The sequence below is a fragment of the Halichoerus grypus genome, chromosome 10 (assembly GCF_964656455.1).
Source record: "Halichoerus grypus chromosome 10, mHalGry1.hap1.1, whole genome shotgun sequence".
Lineage (NCBI taxonomy): Eukaryota > Metazoa > Chordata > Mammalia > Carnivora > Phocidae > Halichoerus > Halichoerus grypus.
In genome coordinates, this window is record NC_135721.1 from 89,668,227 (window position 1) to 89,686,335 (window position 18,109).

Consider the following 18,109-nt stretch of genomic DNA (forward strand, 5'->3'; position numbering starts at 1 on the left):
TTAAAAGTTGTTCTACAGTTTTACATGTTGATTTAAACTAGATTAAGAAAATCTATACAAGTATCTAGGACCAAATGAGTCAGAACAAACTTATAAAATGTAAACAATGTGTTTCTTTATACTTAATACTTCTGGGGGTTTTGTCACAATTCTAAGATGAGAAAAATGTATGTGAGAAGCTCTAAGAAGTGTCAGGATCCTTTTCCTGTCTTCTAGAAAATTATTCTTGTGTGCCTTTGCACCACTGCCCCACCCACGGTGTCCTGGTCCCTTGGGAGAAACCCCAGACCCCCTCCCGGAATGTCCTCCTCCCCACGGCTCTGTCTTCTCAGGGACAATGTCCCTTTCTCCCCAGGCCACAGGGGAAAGGCCCTCCTCAGCATCCTAGGGGCATCTCAGTACTCACCACTGTTGTTGGGACAGGCCTGAAGGTGAAGGGGATAACGACACCCCACGTGCCCAGGTCTGTGGGGAATACTGTCATCCCATGTGCCCAGGTCTGTGGGGACACCATCACCCCATGTACCCAGGTGTCTGCAGGGGACACCGTCACCCACATGCAGGTCTGGGGGGGATACCATAACCCCATGTGCCCAGGTCTGCGGGGGACACCATCACCCCACATGCCCAGGTCTGTGGGGAACACCATCACTCCGTATGTCCAGCTCTGACAGGGAGAGTGTCACCTCACATGCCCATGACTGTGGGGACACCATCACCCCATGTTCCCAGCCTTCAGCGCTCACCTTGTCCCAGTCCACTTTCTCCACGTCCACCAGTATCCGCATGAGCTCAGGGATGGCAAGGGCTGGGTGGGTGTCGTTCAGCTGGATGGCAACCTGCAGTTTACACAGGGCAATCCCCCTCAATCCCTTGCCTGCATGGGTGCCACCATGGTCAGTGTGTACAGAATGCGGGTCTCAGCCGCCCACCCCTGAGGAGCCTGGTCGATAGGGCCGACAACGGGAGCTGAAAGCATGGCAGAGGTGCTGAGCCCAGCATGACAACCAGCCAAGGAGCAGGGAGTACAACAGGGCCACAGGGGCCACAGGGAGGGGCCAGGAAGACCCCGTAGGCGAGCTCCTCAGCAGGACCTTCAGCCCGCCTCCAAGGCCCTCCTCATGCTCTCCACAGCTCCCCCTGACCCAGAATGTTCCTCCAACTAGGGTATGTTGGCCTTATTTAAAATCACGGAACCCTGGACGCCTGGGTGGCTCAGTCGTTAAGTGTCTGCCTTCGGCTCAGGTCATGATCCCAGGGTCCTGGGATCGAGTCCCACATCGGGCTCCCTGCTCAGCAGGGAGCCTGCTTCTCCCTCTCCCACTCCCCTTGCTTGTGTTCCTGCTCTTGCTATCTCTGTCTCTTTCAAATAAATAAATAAAATTAAAAAAAAAAAAAAATCACGGAACCCAGCCTGCCAAATGCATCACGATTTGCCCACAGGAACCTTTTACAGTGTCCCTTGCTGCTCCTAAGGATGCCTTGTGTGGCCCTAATCAGGGAGGAGGAGCCCAGCCCCTAATGACAAGGAGACCAGGATAAGGGGGGGCTGCTGTCCTGCCCATCCCCCTACCTACCCAATGCCCAGCCTTGAGGAAGAAATCGACCCTGGGAACGTCCTGCCTTTCTGCACTGGGTTCAAGGCCCATCCACAAACCAACCTTGTCTGGGAACGTCTCGAAACAGGTTCTCACTGGGTCCCGGCAGCCGAACTTGGAGGACTTAAAGCGTCGAATGATGTCCTGGAGGGTGGCAGCCACCACAAAGTACTCCTGCTTCAGGCGAAGCTCCTTCCCCTCGAAGAACTGCAGACAGGGACAGCGCTAGCACCTACAACAGCCAGCAGGGCCGCCGCAGGCCCTCGAAGGACCCCCCACCCCAGGACCCCAGAAGGGCAGCAGGCCGAGGGATCCTGCTCCAGGGACTGCAGGGGCACACGTGTGCATGGAATGGGAGCCTGTGGGGGCCAGCACAGTGCTGACGCCTCTGTCCCCACCATCCCGAGCCCCAGTCAGGTAATCTGCAGCTCAGGGGCACAGGCGTTAGGTGACGATGGCCTACCCTGCATGTGATCTTCAGACAGGGAGGCAGCCAGCACAGGCCCACACTGCCCTGTGTGAGGACACCAAGCACGCAGGTCTCGTTCCTTAACAGCCAGAGCCACTCAGAAGCACAAGCTCCAAAGCATCAGGGTTCGTGGCGGGGGAGGTGAGGATGGGTGGGTTTGGCTGTGAGCCTTTCAGCACCAATGCCCTTTGCTGCTAATGTGCACACACTACTCTGATTAAATAGAAAACACAAAACCCACTCAGGCAAATTCCAAGGGCTCTTGTCTGGCAACAGTAACAAAGCCAGTGGACACTAAAGTTGGTGGCAATGGAGACTGTGGTTGTGACTCCATCTAGTGGGTGGGGGCACATACTAAAAGCTTTTCAAACCATGACTGGCATAGGTCTCAAGGCATCACTGACAAACAGGGACTGCTGTCCCCACTTGAGAAATGGGTCACACAACTCTCGGGGAAGTGGCATCATGTGGCAGGAGAGCAGGGGCCGGCTGCACGTGAGGTCTGACAAGCTCGCACATCCCCCACACGTTGCCCTGCATGTGGCCCCCTAGAGAGTCAGCTTGGAGCCAGCCCTCAGACTGCAGACGTGTGAGAAGAGCCCACAGCCCTCCCGAAGCGTCCCCTTAGGGAGAGGGCAAGGGGAAGATGCTAACAGGCGCACTTGGACTTGTGGGGCTTCATCAAGCATGCAGCGCCATCCTCACTCCAAGGAGCCACATGAGGGCCACTGGTGGCCACTTATGTGGTCTCACCTGAGAACTGTGGTCCTAGCCCCAGCCTCCCTGTGCACTTTCCTAGCAGATGAGAACCAACCACGTGAGCTACTCACATTATCATTTGGATACAGGACTCTGGAGATGTTCTCGGCCAGGTTCCTGTCCAGGACTGCCTCGATGTAGCCACCCACATTAACTGTGCGCAGAGACGGTAAGGTCAGGACCCGTGTGCCTTTCCTTGACTCCCCATGTGCCCTCTGCCCACAATTTCTCACTCACTTCCCTGAACCATGTGAGGGGCATTCCGGGACAGGAGGTGCCCCCAGAGCCACGGTCTCACTGCGCCCTCACACACCCTACAGGGCCCCAGGCCCCTCGCTCCTTCCTGAAGGTGCAGGGTCCCAGGAGCACTGGCTTTGCTTGTGGGTGCTCCCTGGGAGGCCCCAGTGCTCTGAGGAGCCTGCCCTCTGCCCTCCACAGAGGGAGCCTTGTGCTCTCCGCAGCAGGGACAGTGCAGACAGGACAAGAGCTGCACGGGCAAGTCTGGGGGAAGCCACCCAAAAGAGACAAGAGGGGCAGAACGCACAGTCATGGAGCTTGAAGTCGTTGGGTGCCTTGGCGGACCACAGCCTCATAGTGTTGACGGTGTTGTTCCTGTAGCCGGGCACCGGGGTGTCGTAGGGCATGGCCAGCACGACCTGGCCAAGGAGAGATGGTCCGATCAAGTCAGCCCGAGACACAGTCCCCGGTCCCAGCCTCCTCATCCCACCAGCAACATTCTGCTGCCTGCTGGTGGCCAACCTGCTTGCCCTCTGGCTGCTCTCCTCAGCCCCAGACGCCTGCCACTCGCCCTGTGCCAGGGCAGCCCAGGCCAGGAGCACCTGTGGTGGCCCTGCAGGGAAGGTCCTGACCACACTCTTGAGGTCACATCTGTCTTCTCTAGATTTACCTCCTTCAACATTGGCATTAAGAACTCTTCCCACTCAGCTGCTCAAGGGGCCACTGTGTCAACCTCACTTATGCTCTGTTAGTAGCCACACCTCCTGAGTCCTCGTCCTCTGCCCTCCACACTGTCCCTCTTCTTGCTCGACCCTGCTTGTGCAATTTCAGAACTCAGCTAACTTCTCCACAGATGGCTTCTATTTGTTTCCCAATGTCTGCAGAAGGCCTTGACCTCTAACCCTCAGAGAAACCAAACCAGCCCACACTACTCACAACAGAAAATGCAGGGCCTGCTCTCCACCCACAGAGCCTGCCACCCCCAACCCCCCATTCCCCTCTGTCCACAAGTATCTGCTTTACTCTTAGCAAGAACAGGAAGATACACACAAGCCTCAAGGTCACTTCCAACCCTCAGACCTCCAATGGGGCTTCTCACACTCAGGCATGCCCGTGGGGGCTCAGACAGGTTCCCCTATGTGGCTTTATGAGATGAAATCCACTCTTACAGCCAAAAGGACTGCATGATAGCATCGCTAGAGCCTTAGTATCGCCTTTCCCCTCCCCTCCCCCCCTCCCCTGCCTCCTGCTTCCCACAGCCTTGTCCAAGCCAGTGACAAGCCCTGCAAAGCATCCCTAACCACCCCTCCTTCCCTCTCCAGGGCCAGCCCTCCAGGTTAAGGCCCCCACCGCACTCTTCCTGAAATGCCCCCATGGTCTCTGTGCTTCCCTACATACATGATATGCTCATCTTCTACAAGCACATGCACTGGTATAACTGACCCCTTCTCTGTTCTTTCAAATTAAATACAACTTATTATGGCATTTTAGGCCTCCATAACATGGCTCCAGCTAGCTTTAGCCTATGCACCCTGTTTAAAACTTACGCTGCAGAAAACCTGGACAACTCACTTTTCCATGCCCGGCACTTCCCCAGTCTCCTGGGCTCACCTCCCCACATCCAGACGACTGAATCTTGTTCGTTACAGCTATGCCCCCATGAAGGCTCTCCTGCCTCCTCCCTCTGCCCCCAAGACCACCCAGATGTGCACTATCTGTCATCCCAGAGCCTGGACTAGACTGTCCGTGCTCTTGTCCTGGTCCCCTTGTCAATGCCCGTGCCCCGTTCTGGGACATCCATCCAGCTCACCACACTGCCCAGGGCTCTGACGGCTCAGCAGTGGTGGGTGATACCCAGGAGACACCACTAAGGCCTGTGCTGTGTGCTGAGTGCACGCATCAAGCGACATGCTGGGGGGCTATCCATGTCCCCCAGGGAATCGGTGCCCTGCCCCTGTCACCACACTGTCCTGCTAGCCAACACCGGCTGGTCTCAACTCCGACACAAGCCCCTGTTAAAGTGCAAAGCCTGGGGCTTCCACGGAGCCTTTCTCACTGTCTGGGCGGCTCCCGACAACGTGTAAGAAGCAGGTGTATGAGGACAAAGCCTCCCAGGCTTTCACCTCGAGTCAGGTCGTCTGCGGAAACAGCACATGTTCCACTCCCGAAGGGAAGCCGGTGGGACAGTGAACTGTGGCAGTCCCTCACTGAGCCCCCCACCTCCCCGGGGGTGCCGGGGTGGCTACCTGGGTGTCCAGCCACTTGACGCCCTCCAGGCTGTGCTCCACCCGCCCGTAGAAGTGCACAGGCAGCATGTACTCCGGCCGGGCCTTCTCCCAGGGGTTGCCGTAGCGCAGCCAGTCATCGGCCTCCTCCACCTGGAAAGGGGCCAGCAGTGAGGGCAGCTCTCGCTGGGGGTGCTGGGGAGACAGGCCCTCAGCCCACACGGACCACACTGTCTAGACGGTGCCGCCCGGCGCTGAAATAAACCACAGCCTGCCTACAAGGCAAAGATTTCCAGTTCTGGTCAAGGCCTCGTGTTCAAAAGTCAACATGTTGGACCCTTAAAGAAACGAACTCAGAAAAATGCATTTAGGTAAAAAGACATTAAGAATCACCCGAATGTAACAATAAAAAGGAATGAAGTCCCGCTGCGTGCTGCAACATGGGTGAACCTCACATACACGCGGAGTCAAAGAAGCTCCCGTAGCGTATGGCTCCATTCACAGGAAATGTCTAGAATAGCCAAATGCATAGAGACAGCAGGTAAATCAGTGGTAATAGCTGTCCAACTTTGTAAATATATTAAAATGTAAATATATTAAAAACCACTTGGTAACTCAATAAAGTTGTTATTTAAAAAAAAAAAAGAATCACTGGAGCCCACTGCTTGGAGAACGACACCACAGATTAGTGGGGACCAGGGGCTGGGCTGCCTCTGCCACAGGACTGCCTGGACATGCCGCTGGAAGACACTGCTTTTCTGCTAGGCCTTCCGTAAAGCAGCTTATTTTTCAAAAACTGCACCTGGTAGCATCCAAAATCAGCAAATACACAAAAAAGAATCCCACAAATAAAACTAAAAGTAGCCCCACAGATCTAACAATCTTTGAGTAGAAGCATTTGGTGGGGTTGCAATGGAATAAATTAATTTGGTAAGCAGTGAATAAAGAATTATAAATATAAATTAAAATTTAAACGAGAGCCCTTCTTCAAATTTTTTAAAAAGATCTATTTATTTATTTTAGAGAGGGAAACAGAAAGCGCACACACATGTAGGGGGAGGGGCAGAGAGAGAGAGAATCCTAAGCAGACTCCGCACAAAGCGCGGAACCCAACGTGGGGCTTGATCTCACAACCATGAGATCATGACCAGAGCCAAAACCAAGAGTCGGACACTTAACTGACTGAGCCACCCAGGTGCCCCAGGTGCCCCTTTCTTCTTCAAATTTAACAAGCAACCCTAAGTACAGGCATACCTCGGAGATATTGCAGGTTTGGCTCCAAACCACCAAAATAAGGTGAATATAGCGATAGAGAGTGTCAAATGAATGTTTTGGTTTCCCAGTGCATATGAAAGTTACGTTTACATTACACTATAGTCTATTAAGTGTCCAACAGCATTATGTCTTAAAAAACAATACCTTGGGGTGCCTGGGTGGCTCAGTCATTAAGCGTCTGCCTTTGGCTCAGGTCATGATCCCAGGGTCCTGGGATCGAGCCCCACATCGGGCTCCCTGCTCAGCGGGAAGCCTGCTTCTCCCTCTCCCACTCCCCCACTTGTGTCCCCTCTCTTGCTGTCTCTGTCAAATAAATAAATAAAATCTCTAAAAAAAAAACCAACAACAACAAAAAAACCCCACAATACCTTAATTAAGAAATATTGCTACAAAATGCTAACCATCATCTGAGCTTTCAGCAAGTTATAATCACTGATCACAGATCATGGGAACAATGTAATAATAAAGTTTGCAATATTGTGAGAATTACCAACATGTGACAGAGACATAAAGTGAGCAAATGCTGTTGGAAATACGGGACCAACAAATCTGCTCGATGCAGAGTTGCCACAATCCTTCAAGTTGTAAAAGATGCGGTATGTGAGAAGCACAATAAATTGAAATGCAATAGAACAAGGTGTGCCTGTATGTCACCTTGAGGATTTTTTTTAAATTTTTATTCTTTAATTTTTATTTATTTTTTATAAAGTAAGCTCCATGCCCAATGTGGGGCTTGAACTCACACCCCAAGATCAAGAGTTGCACGGTCTACCAACTGAGCCAGCCAGGGACCTTGTTTTGTTTTGTTTTTTTTAATGGTTCTTACACAGAAGTAAAAAGTCAAGAAGAGTATCTGGTTGCAGTTTTAGGGAGGTGACGTGGCTGAGGTCATTGCTTCGATACGTGTCTCTGCATCGTACTCCTGGCTGGGCTCTTCTGTCTGGTGCAGGCAGCTGTTCACCACGGGACCAGCCCTGCCTTTTGATCTGGTGCCATGTCCTTGTACATCAGTGAGATTCTCCAACACCAGCGCCTGGCCATCTCCTGCAGACTATGTCCATGAATTGTTTGCAGAAGCAGCATCTCCTCGACTACGGGGGGGGGAAGGGGGGAGGCCTCCCAGGGGACCCCCATCTCTGCCCCCATGGCCAACAACACTGCTGTCTGACCACTGTCTGCATTCAATTCTGCTACAGCTAAACTCAATTGAAAACTGGCTCCCATGAAAACAGGGTGGGAGGAGGGTGAGTTTATAACTCACCTATCATCCCACAACTGTCTTTAAGCTGTTATGCAAGATGGCAAGAGGTGGAAGAACGAGAACACCAGAAGAAAGGAATGTCTGTGATCAAGCAAACAAAAGACAACACAAAAATACCTTCCTGCCTATAACCATAACACCAAGTAGGCAAGGAGGGACCTCAGAGTTTCTGTCTTATGAATGCACGTTGCACAGACTGTAAGGAGCGTGAATGGGCCAAAGCACACGGGTGTACAAGGGCTGGGGTGCCTCTGATAGACACACACACGTAAGGAACTCTGCATTAAATTACCCAGAATATACCAGGAGCAAAAGTGCAGTTCTCTCTAAGGTTGGAGAGAGTATGTCTGCAAATTAAGCAACAGATACAAATCTGTTTTAAGTTTTCTTTTACTGTTAGCCATACTTTTCTTTGTCAACTTTTTATTATGAGTGTTTTCAAACATACAGAAGTGTTAAAAGAATTGGCAATAAACACTCACGCACCTTCAACTTAGGATCCATAACTGTTAACATGTTGCTATACTTGATTTATCACATATCCATCCATCAACCCATTCATTTCTTGATGCATTTCAAAGTCAGTTGCAAACATCTGTACACTTCTCCAGGAACAGCTGAGCATGCACATCATTAAGTACAGTTCATCCTGTGTTTATGTTTGAGGTTAATACATACACAGCGCAATGTATAAGCCTGAAGGATACTCTTCAGTTCTGGCAATTGCACCTGCCTGTGACCCAACCCCTCAAGGCACAGGAGCTTTCCATCACCCCAGTCTGTTCATGTTCTGTCCTACTCTCCTGTTACAAACCTTTTAATCCCAACCACAGCCCTACTTTATATGTCACTTTTAGGCCCCAAATTATATTACATAAACTATTCTCCAATCAAGTGGAATAGCTATGCCTTCCATTTTGAAGTCCTGAATGAGGGAAATGGTCCCCCTGCCCAGTGGAGGGCAATGAGGCTGCACTTTGAGATTAGACTCTTTCCACTGATGTGGTCTTGGCCACCTCAATTTGCTGTGGTTTGATGCTTCAGAATCCAAGCCCACTCTCCCTCAGAGCCACGCTGCTTTGCAGTCCGGCCTCTAAGGACACTCAGGACACTGTCCCGTCACTGGCCATCAGGGAGTGAAGGCAGAAGGCGGGAACAAAACCTATGATAACACTGTTTCTCCACCTACTGTGTGTCAATTGTCCCACTGAGGGTGAACCAGAGGGGCCGCCTCTGCTCCACATTGAGGTACAACAGGGAACCAGCACAGCATGTGGTGGCCTCAACTCCTGTGCTCCTGTAAGACCGGCTAGGCCCTGGGTCCCTCCCCAACAAGTTTCGCAGGCTCCCGAAGTTGTGTGCGATGAGCTCACACAGAACATCAGCCTCTGGCAGCCCACAGAGAACTCTAAGGGAAACACCGAGGTCACAGGATAGCCCTGACCTGTCACACCTCTGCTTTGCCCTGGACTGGCAGATAATCCCTCCAGAAAGGAGATCAACATAGAAAAGGCTGAACTGAAAGTGCCTGTTTTCTTGTGTACATGAGAGCTGGAAACAAGTGAAGAAATGGAGTCTCACTCACCTGCCAGCCATCGACAATCTTCTGGTTAAAAATCCCAAACTCATAGCGGATTCCATAGCCATATGCTGCCAGGCCCAACGTGGCCATCGAGTCAAGGAAGCACGCTGAAAATTCCAAACACAAAGCACTTCTTGGGATCAAAGACAATCAGCAGCTTCGAAGCCCACTGGAAGCAAAGCCTAGACACCCACGTTAAGTAGGCCCTGGGACACCAGCCTCTGGGTGGCAGATGGTGATTAAAGGCTGACCCGTCAGCTTCAGATTTCATGAAAGGGAAACAGCCCCCTCCCCATCCCCTCAGCTTGAGAGCCGGGGGGGCCGGGCCAAGAGGGTGTTCGGCGTGGGGGTGGGGGAGGTGGCGAGGGCAGAAGTGAGGCACCCCACAGACAGCCCCCTCTAGCTTGGCATGCCTCTGAGCACACAGTGCCAACTGCCAGCTTTGTCCTAGAGCCTCATGCAGGCTGAAGGCCACAACAGCTCTACACATTCTACTTAAAATCCAAGTTGTTTGGACAGTAACACCACAAAATAGCTGTACACACCAGTGAAGGCGGCACAGGGATGGGGCTGGGAATGGACGGACATCTTGCCATCTATAAGGACTCAAACACCCAAGAGCCAAAGTTCCCCAAGGCCCCCAGGAAGGTGGCTGAACAGCACGTCACCATAAGGAGCCTTTGTCCCAATCAAAATGTCTTGAAGAAAAAAAAAAAAAAGTTTTAAAGATTTATTTATTTGATAAAGTGACAGAGAGCCGAGGGGGTGGAGGCAGAGGGAGAGGGAGAGATAGTATTAAGCAGACTCCTCGCTGAGCATGGAGCCAGATGCAGGGCTTGATCCCATGACCCTGAGATCATGACCTGAGCCGAAATCAAGAGTCAGACACTTAACTGACTGAGCCACCTAGGCTCCCCGAAAAAAACCAATGTTTTAAAATAAGATCCAGAAGGCAGCCTTACTAAACTTCTAGATTAAAAAGAAAAAAAAGTCCTTAAGGAGACCGAGGGGTCTGGAGCCTTCCTTGAGCTTGGTGAAATGGGTGCTGTTTTACTGACTGGGAAGATGGCTACGACCAGGAGAAGGCTACTGAGGGTGAAGGGGGCTGCAGGGGGCTACGCCCTAGGGGCTTACAGCACACAGGGGCTGCGTGCTGCCCGCCAGAGGGGCGCCATGATTCCTTCTGTGGGGGAAGTAAGGTTCAGCTTCCTGTGTGGGATGATCTCATGGCATAAACTAAAGGAGAGCATCTGAGAGCAGGTGTAGGGGCCGCACCGGCTTTTCCCCCCGAAGAGGCGGAGGCGGGGCAGGCCTTGCAGCTGTCCCCTTACACAGAGCCAGGTGCTGTTTCATTTGGGAGAATCATATGCTGCTTTTGTAGTTACTGAAGAATTTAACTTCAGATTGGAAAACATAAACACATACACATACTCAGATAAATTTTAAGGGGTTTGATTCCTTTACAAAATGACAACTCTCAAAAGGGGCAATAATGCAAAGTGGTAGGGGCCTGAACCCATCCTCCCGTGCCCCCCACACCAGGGCAACATAAAACTTGACTTAACTCTGTTCCAGAAACACTGCCCAAGAGCCTTGAAGCACACAGCAAAATCAAATTTCACGGTGACAGTGATTTCCACTTCTAAGTTCTTGGTTTTTTTTTTTTTTTTTAAGTTTATTTATTTAGTAATCTCTATACCCAATGTGGGGCTCGAACTCATGACCCTGAGATCAAGAGCCACATGTTCTTCCAACTGAGCCCACCAGGCACCCCTCCACTTCTAAGTCCTTCACTCAGCTCCCTTTGCCCTGAAAGGCTAGCAAAAATAACTCAAACAGGAAAAACAAAACAAAAGTGGATATGCTCTCAAACAGAATGGCCCAAGGGAGCAATATCCCAAAAGGAATGACTCTGCTATTTTGGGGCAATCTGTTTACTACAGTAAAGCAGGAATGGATCGCCAGTGGGGCTGCATTCATAAATTGTGTGTGTGTGCGCACATGCACATGTGTATGTACCTGGGTTTATGTGTGTGCAGATGTGTGCATGCACAGATGTGTTTGTGTGTGTGCGTGCATGTATGTGTGCTGCCTATGTGCATGCATGTGTGTGTCTATCCATCTTTCTCCCAATTACTGTCTGTGGAAGTGGTCAGTGTATTGGAAACCACCCCCCACCGCCAGCTACCCAACACCAGCAAGCCTGGTCTTCATGATAATTAGGAAGTATCCTTGTGTGAAGGGAAACATAATGTTTTGCATTTTATTCCACTTGGATGACACTCTCCCATCCACTCAGGTCAATTTACCCCGACAAACCGCTGTTGGGAGCACAGGTGACCTCACCCTCACCAGGTGATCAGCGACCAGGGCACCATATCAGGAGAGACCATGCCCTAGTCAGACGGCGGGGTTACCTGCCAGCCTCCCCAAGCCTCCGTTCCCGAGGCCAGCGTCCTCTTCTATTTCCTCCAGTTCTTCCAAGTCCAACCCCAACTGTGAATAAAAACAGAGGCAACACTTCAATATTACTTAGTATCTTCGCACGCAACAGGTAGAAAGATATTAAGTCTCGTCAGTTTATATCAATCAAAGGTTAGAGTTGGCTTTTAGACTTGAAAATCTGATATTAAAATCTGGCATTTAATCAATGCACGATGATGAAATTTCCAGGTATTTCAAAAGCTGCCAAACTACGGGGGCGCCTGGGTGGCTCAGTCGTTGGGCGTCTGCCTTCGGCTCGGGTCATAATCCCAGGGTCCTGGGATTGAGCCCCGCATCGGGCTCCCTGCTTGGTGGGCAGCCTGCTTCTCCCTCTCCCACTCCCCCTGCTTGCGCTCCCTCTCTCGCTGTGTCTCTCTCTGTCAAATGTATGGATGAAATCTTTAAAAAAAAAAAAAAAAAAAGCTGCCAAACTACGTAAGAATTAATAATCAAAATGAAGCTTGGTTTAACAGCCAAAGATACTTATTGCCAGGTTACTATCCTACATATAGTGAACAGATTATAACACGTATCCTAAAAATGAAACCAGTGGTTTCAGTAATTCTCTAATTTCATATGGTGTCATGAAATTTATGTGACTTGTTTACTAATTATTTAACTGGCTATATTTATTATTTGCCTCTCTGAAGTGGCCTCTTCTCTATGCTTAGCTGTGGAGAATCTGTTCTGCCAGGCTTTTAGCATATTCACAAAGTTGTGCACCACCACTAATTCCAGTACTTCACCGCACACACAGGTCAGTCTCTGGGTTTTCACACTGATGTGGGAGTCAGCGAGGTGTATCTGTACGATGTGAGCTTGGGGTCCTTCTGCTCTGCCATCTTCCCTGGGACTCGGATGTGACATCTTTTTAAACTAAAACCTAAAAGCATCTTTCCTGTGGCATCCCAACTGCATTCAAGCAATCTAGTGAAATGTTAAAAATCAGAAAGAAAGCAACAAGTACCAACTTCTTCACCTGACTGGAAACCATCCCACAATGGTTTAGATGGATAACTGTTGCAGTAATCTGACTTCAGTGTGTTAAACTTCACAAACGGCTCACACTAATTATCTTGATGAGTGTGTTTTAAACTTTTTGGCTTCAGAAGGACTTCAAGAGCTATTCTTTAATGGAATTATATCTATCAGTATTTATCAAGTTAGAAACTTAAAATAAATTAATGTTTTTTAAGTATATATGAATTCATTTTAAACTAATAAACCCATTAATATTAACATAAACAACACAATTTAATGAGAGTTTTTAAAACAAATAAATTTACTGAGAAGAGTAGCAGTGTTTTACATTTTTACAAATCTCTTTAATAAATTTTCTGCTTTAGCAGTCAATCTGTTGAGATATCACACATCATATAGCCCCTGAAAAACTTCACCACATAGTCATGATAGAATAAAAATAAATAGTTCTGACCTAGTAGACCACTTAAAAAGGTCTCAGAGGCCCCAGGGATCTCTGGACCACACTTCGAGAATCTGATAAATTACAAAGGGTAAAAGCAAACTTGTGGAAAAATAAAAACATCAAGGTCATAAAAAGATGGTTTAGTGTCTACTAAGAAAATTGAACGGTATTAACACAAACAGTAATCTGATTCAGAGTAGTATTTCAAAATATTGACTTAACTCCCATAGCAATTTCAAGGAGCATGTTCCACCAAAAATATTTTGGGTATGTGGGGGAGGCAGGATTTACCCAGTAATACACACCGGCTCCAAGTTAAGAAACATGTTTAACTACATTTTCCAAATTTATCTGACTGTGGAACCTCTTATTCATGAAACATTTACTAAAGTCAAAGACCAGCACACTACATAAAGGCAGGCTAAGAGCAGATGTTTTGTTCTTTTCTGTTTTTACCTTGAATGTTGTAGGCACACTTCAGCCTAGGAAGGCAAATTTTGCCATGAGTTTGAGAGTATTCAAAAGAGGCACAAAATAGCTAACTGACAGAAAGTCGAAAATCTTGCTAAAGTGGGTTTCTGAACTGAAGACAGAAAAAGAGCACGACAGAGCACCCTTAACCTGCTTTCTCTTTATTGAGATATAATTCACATCCCATATAAAATCCACCCTTTAAAGCGAACAATTCAATGGTTTTAGCATATTCACAAAGTTGTGCAACCACCACTAATTCCAGTACTTCACCACACACACACAAAAATAAACCCCATACTCACTGGCAATCATTCCCAGTTTCCCTATTCCCTCAGACCTTGACAATCACTCTTCTACTTTCCGTCACTACAGATGTGCCTATTCTCGTCATTTCACATAAATGGAAACATACAAACATAGGGCCTTTTGTATCTGGCTTCTTTCAATTAAAATAATGTTTTCAGGGTTGATCCATGTTGGCGCACACATCAGTACTGCTTATCACTGCGTAGCTTTCCATTGTATGAGCACTCCACATTTTGTTTATCCATTTATCAGCTGAGGGATATTCAGGCTTGTTCCACTTTTGGGCTATTGTGAATAATGCTGCTATGAACATTCATGTACAATTTTATGTGTGGACATATGTTTTCATTTTTCCTGGAACTAAACCTTGGAGTGAAACTGCTGGTTTACACGGTAATTCTATGCTTAACTTTTTGAGTAACTGCCGAACTATTTTCCAAAGTGTGTCCACCATTTTACTTCCTCCCAGCAGTATATGAGGATTCTAATTTCTCCACATCCTAGCCAACACTTGTTCTCTGTCTTTACAATTATAGCCACTCAAGTGGGTGTGAAGCAGTAGCTCATGGTTTTGATTTGCATTCTCTGATGACTAATGATGCTGAGTACCCTTTCACATGTTTTTTGACCATTTGTATACCTTCTTTGGAAAATGTCGATTCAAGTGCTTTGCCCATATTTAAACTAGGCTGTCTGTCTTTTTGTTGTTGAGTTGTAAGAGTTCTTTTTTAAAAAAAAAAGATTTTATTTATTTATTTGAGAGATAGAGCGAGAGAGAGAGAGAGAGCAGGAGAGCACAAGCAGGGGGAAGTGGAAGAGGGAGAGGGAGAAGCAGGCTCCTCGCTGAGCAGGGAACCCGATGTGGGACTAGAGCCCAGGACTCTGAGATCATGACCTGAGCTGAAGGCAGACGCTTAACCAACTGAGCCACCCAGGCACCCCTATAAGAGTTCTTAATATTCTGGATATCAAATCCTGATCAGATTTATTATTTACAAATATTTTCTATTTGTCTTTTCACTTTCTTCATAATATCCTTTGATGCACAGAAGTTTTTACTCTTGTCCAATTTATCTATTTTTTTTCTTGCTTATGCTTTTGATGTCATTTTTAAGATAATCTACTGCCAAATCATGAAGAGTTACCCATATATATATTCTTCTAAGAGTTTTATGGTTTTAGCTCTTATATTTAGGTCTTTGATCCATTCTGACTTAATTTTTATATATAGTGTGAGATAGGGATCCAACTTCATTTATTTGCAATGTAGACATCCAACTGTTCTAGCACCATTTATCAAAAAAACTATTTTTTCTCTATTGAGTGTTTTGGCACCCTTTTCTTTAAAAAGAAAAAAAGCAATTGACTATATATAGGCTACCAAAAGCACAGGTGACAAAAGAAAAAAACTGGACTTCATGAAAATTAAAAACTTTTCCACATCAAAGGACACTATCAACGAAGTGACAAGGTAACCCAGGAAAAAGTATTAGCAAATCATGTATCTGGTAAGGGATTAATATGCAGAATAGAGAACTCCTAAAACTCAACAATAGCAACAAAACAAACAGCTCAATTCAGAAATGGGCAAATGACTTAAACTGACATTTCTCCAGAGAAGATATTTAGATGGCCAATAAGCACAAGAAAAGATGCTCAACAACACTCATCAGTAGATAAATAATATTAAAACCACAATGAGATACTATCTCCCTTAGAATGGCTACTATCAAAAAAGAAAGAAAAAGAACAAGTGTTGGTGAGGATGTGGAGAAATTAGAATTCTTGTGCACTACTGGTAGGGAACTAAAATGGTGTCACCATTGTGGGAAACAGTATGACGTTTCCTCAAAAAGTTAAACAGAATTACCATGTGATCCAACAATTCCACTTCTAGGTATATACCAAAAAGAATTCAAAGCAGGGTCTTGAAGAGATATTTGTGTACTCACATTCATAAAAGTATTATATTCACAGTAGCTAAAAAGCAGAAGCAATCGAAGTGTCTATAGACAGATGAGTGGATAAACACAGTGGTATATACATACAGTATATACATACATTCATAGAGTCTTAAAAAGGAGGAAGGAGATTCGGGGCACCTGGGTGGCTCAGTCATTAAGCGTCTGCCTTTGGCTCAGGGCCTGATCCGAGGGTCCTGGGATGGAGCCCCGCATCAGGCTTCTGGCTCCCTGCTCAGCAGCAAGCCTGCTTCTCCCTCTCACATTCCCCTTGCTTGTGTTCCCTCTCTCGCTGTCTGTCAAATAAATAAATAAAATCTTTAAAAAAAAAAAAAAAGGGAAGGAGATTCTGACATATGCTACAACATGGATGAACCTTGAAGATATTAAGCCAGTCAGTCACAAAAAGACAAACATACATTGCGTGATTTCACTTATATGAGGTACCTAGAATATCAAATTCAGAAAGACAGAAAGTAGAATGGTAGCTGTCACGAGCTTGAGGGAGGGGCCTGAGGGAGGGGAGAATGGGGAGTTAGTGTTGAAGGGATATAGAGGCTCAGTTTTGCAAGATGGAAAGGGTTTTAGAGATGGATGGTGCGGAGTATGGTACAATATGAATGCAATTTCTGTTATGTTTATTTTACCACAATTTTGAAAAACTAGGGGAAAAATCAATTGACTCTAAATGTGAGGGTTTATTTCTGGAATCTCAATTCCATTCCATTGTTCTATATGTTTATCGTTATGCCAATACCACACTGTCTTGATGACTATAGCTTCATAGTGAGTTTTAAAATTGGGAAGTGTGAGTCCTTCAACTTTGTTCTTCTTTTTCAAGTATGTTTTAATGATTTCTGATCTGTTGCATTTCATCTGGATTTTAGGATCAGTTCGTCAATCCCTGTAATTTCTTTCAACAATGTTTTATAGTCTTCAGGATGTAAGTCTACATCTCTTTTGGAAATTAATTCCTAAGAATTTTATTCTTTTTGATTCTATTTTAAGTGGAATTGTTTTCTTAATTTCATTTTTGGACTGTTCATTGCAGTTATATAAAAATGCAGTTGATTTCTGTATATTGATCTTACATCCTGCAACGCTGCTGTACTCATTCATTTGTACTAATATATTTTAATTGGTTTCCATTTAAAATCCAGGATTTTCTAGATCATGTCAGCTGCACATAGAGATAGCTTTCCTTCTTCCTTTCCAATCTGGATGCTTGTTATTTCATTTTCTTGCCTAAATACCCCAGCTAAAACCATCAGTATGATGTTGAGTAGAATTGGTGAGAGCAAAATCCTTGGGACAAAGTAGCAGGTTAAATACCAGTTAAATACCAGATGGCTCAGTCAGTTAAGCGGCTGCCTTTGGCTCAGGTCATGATCCTGGGGTCCTGGGATCGAGTCCTACGTTGGGCTCCCTGTTCAGTGGGGAGTCTGCTTCTCTCTCTACCCCTCCCCCCTACTTGTGATCTCTCTCTCTCTCTCAAATAAATAAATAAAATCTTAAAAAAAAAATACCAGCTAGGGACACCAGTCAAATAGAGACTGCAGGACACTCTACAGGACAAACCTAATTTCAACAAATAAACTGCAAGGCAGAAAAGTAAAAAAGAGGAGAAGTTTATAGATTAAGAGAGACTTAACAGACGTATCAACCAAGTGCAAATAAGTTTCTGAATAGACTGTTGAAAAATTATAAGGCAATCAACAAGTTTGTCAACTGCCCGAAAATTATTGTCAGTATCTTAGCGGTCAGAACGGTATGACCCTATCTTTAGAGATACCTGTTGAAACAGCAACAAGTGAAATATGCTATTTGATATTAGCTTAAATAATCTGGGAGTAGCATGGGTGTGAGGGAAACAAGAGAGGTCATGAGTGGGGCTTGAAGATAGGTGGAGGCTGGTGATGGGTATATGGAAGGAGTTCATCATAGCAGTCACTCCATTTGTACATAATTTAAACTTTCCATGATAAAAAAAAAAAATACTTAAATTCACCCATGATTGCTCAGTCAGGAGAGAGCTGCTTCTATTAAAGTTCC

The 18,109-nt window shown here is 46.7% G+C and overlaps 1 protein-coding gene across 1 annotated transcript in view; it reads right to left on the bottom strand.

Moving 5' to 3' along the window:
- PYGB (glycogen phosphorylase B) overlaps positions 1–18,109 on the bottom strand; it is a 53,657-nt gene that overhangs the window by 16,052 nt on the left and 19,496 nt on the right. Inside the window, exons 3-9 of the mRNA XM_036110019.2 lie at positions 11,824–11,902; positions 9,410–9,513; positions 5,310–5,441; positions 3,371–3,482; positions 2,898–2,980; positions 1,662–1,805; positions 747–839 (exon numbers count right to left, since the gene is read on the bottom strand). Coding sequence (XP_035965912.1) covers positions 747–839; positions 1,662–1,805; positions 2,898–2,980; positions 3,371–3,482; positions 5,310–5,441; positions 9,410–9,513; positions 11,824–11,902 — 747 coding nt within the window. The remainder of the gene's footprint in view (positions 1–746; positions 840–1,661; positions 1,806–2,897; positions 2,981–3,370; positions 3,483–5,309; positions 5,442–9,409; positions 9,514–11,823; positions 11,903–18,109) is intronic.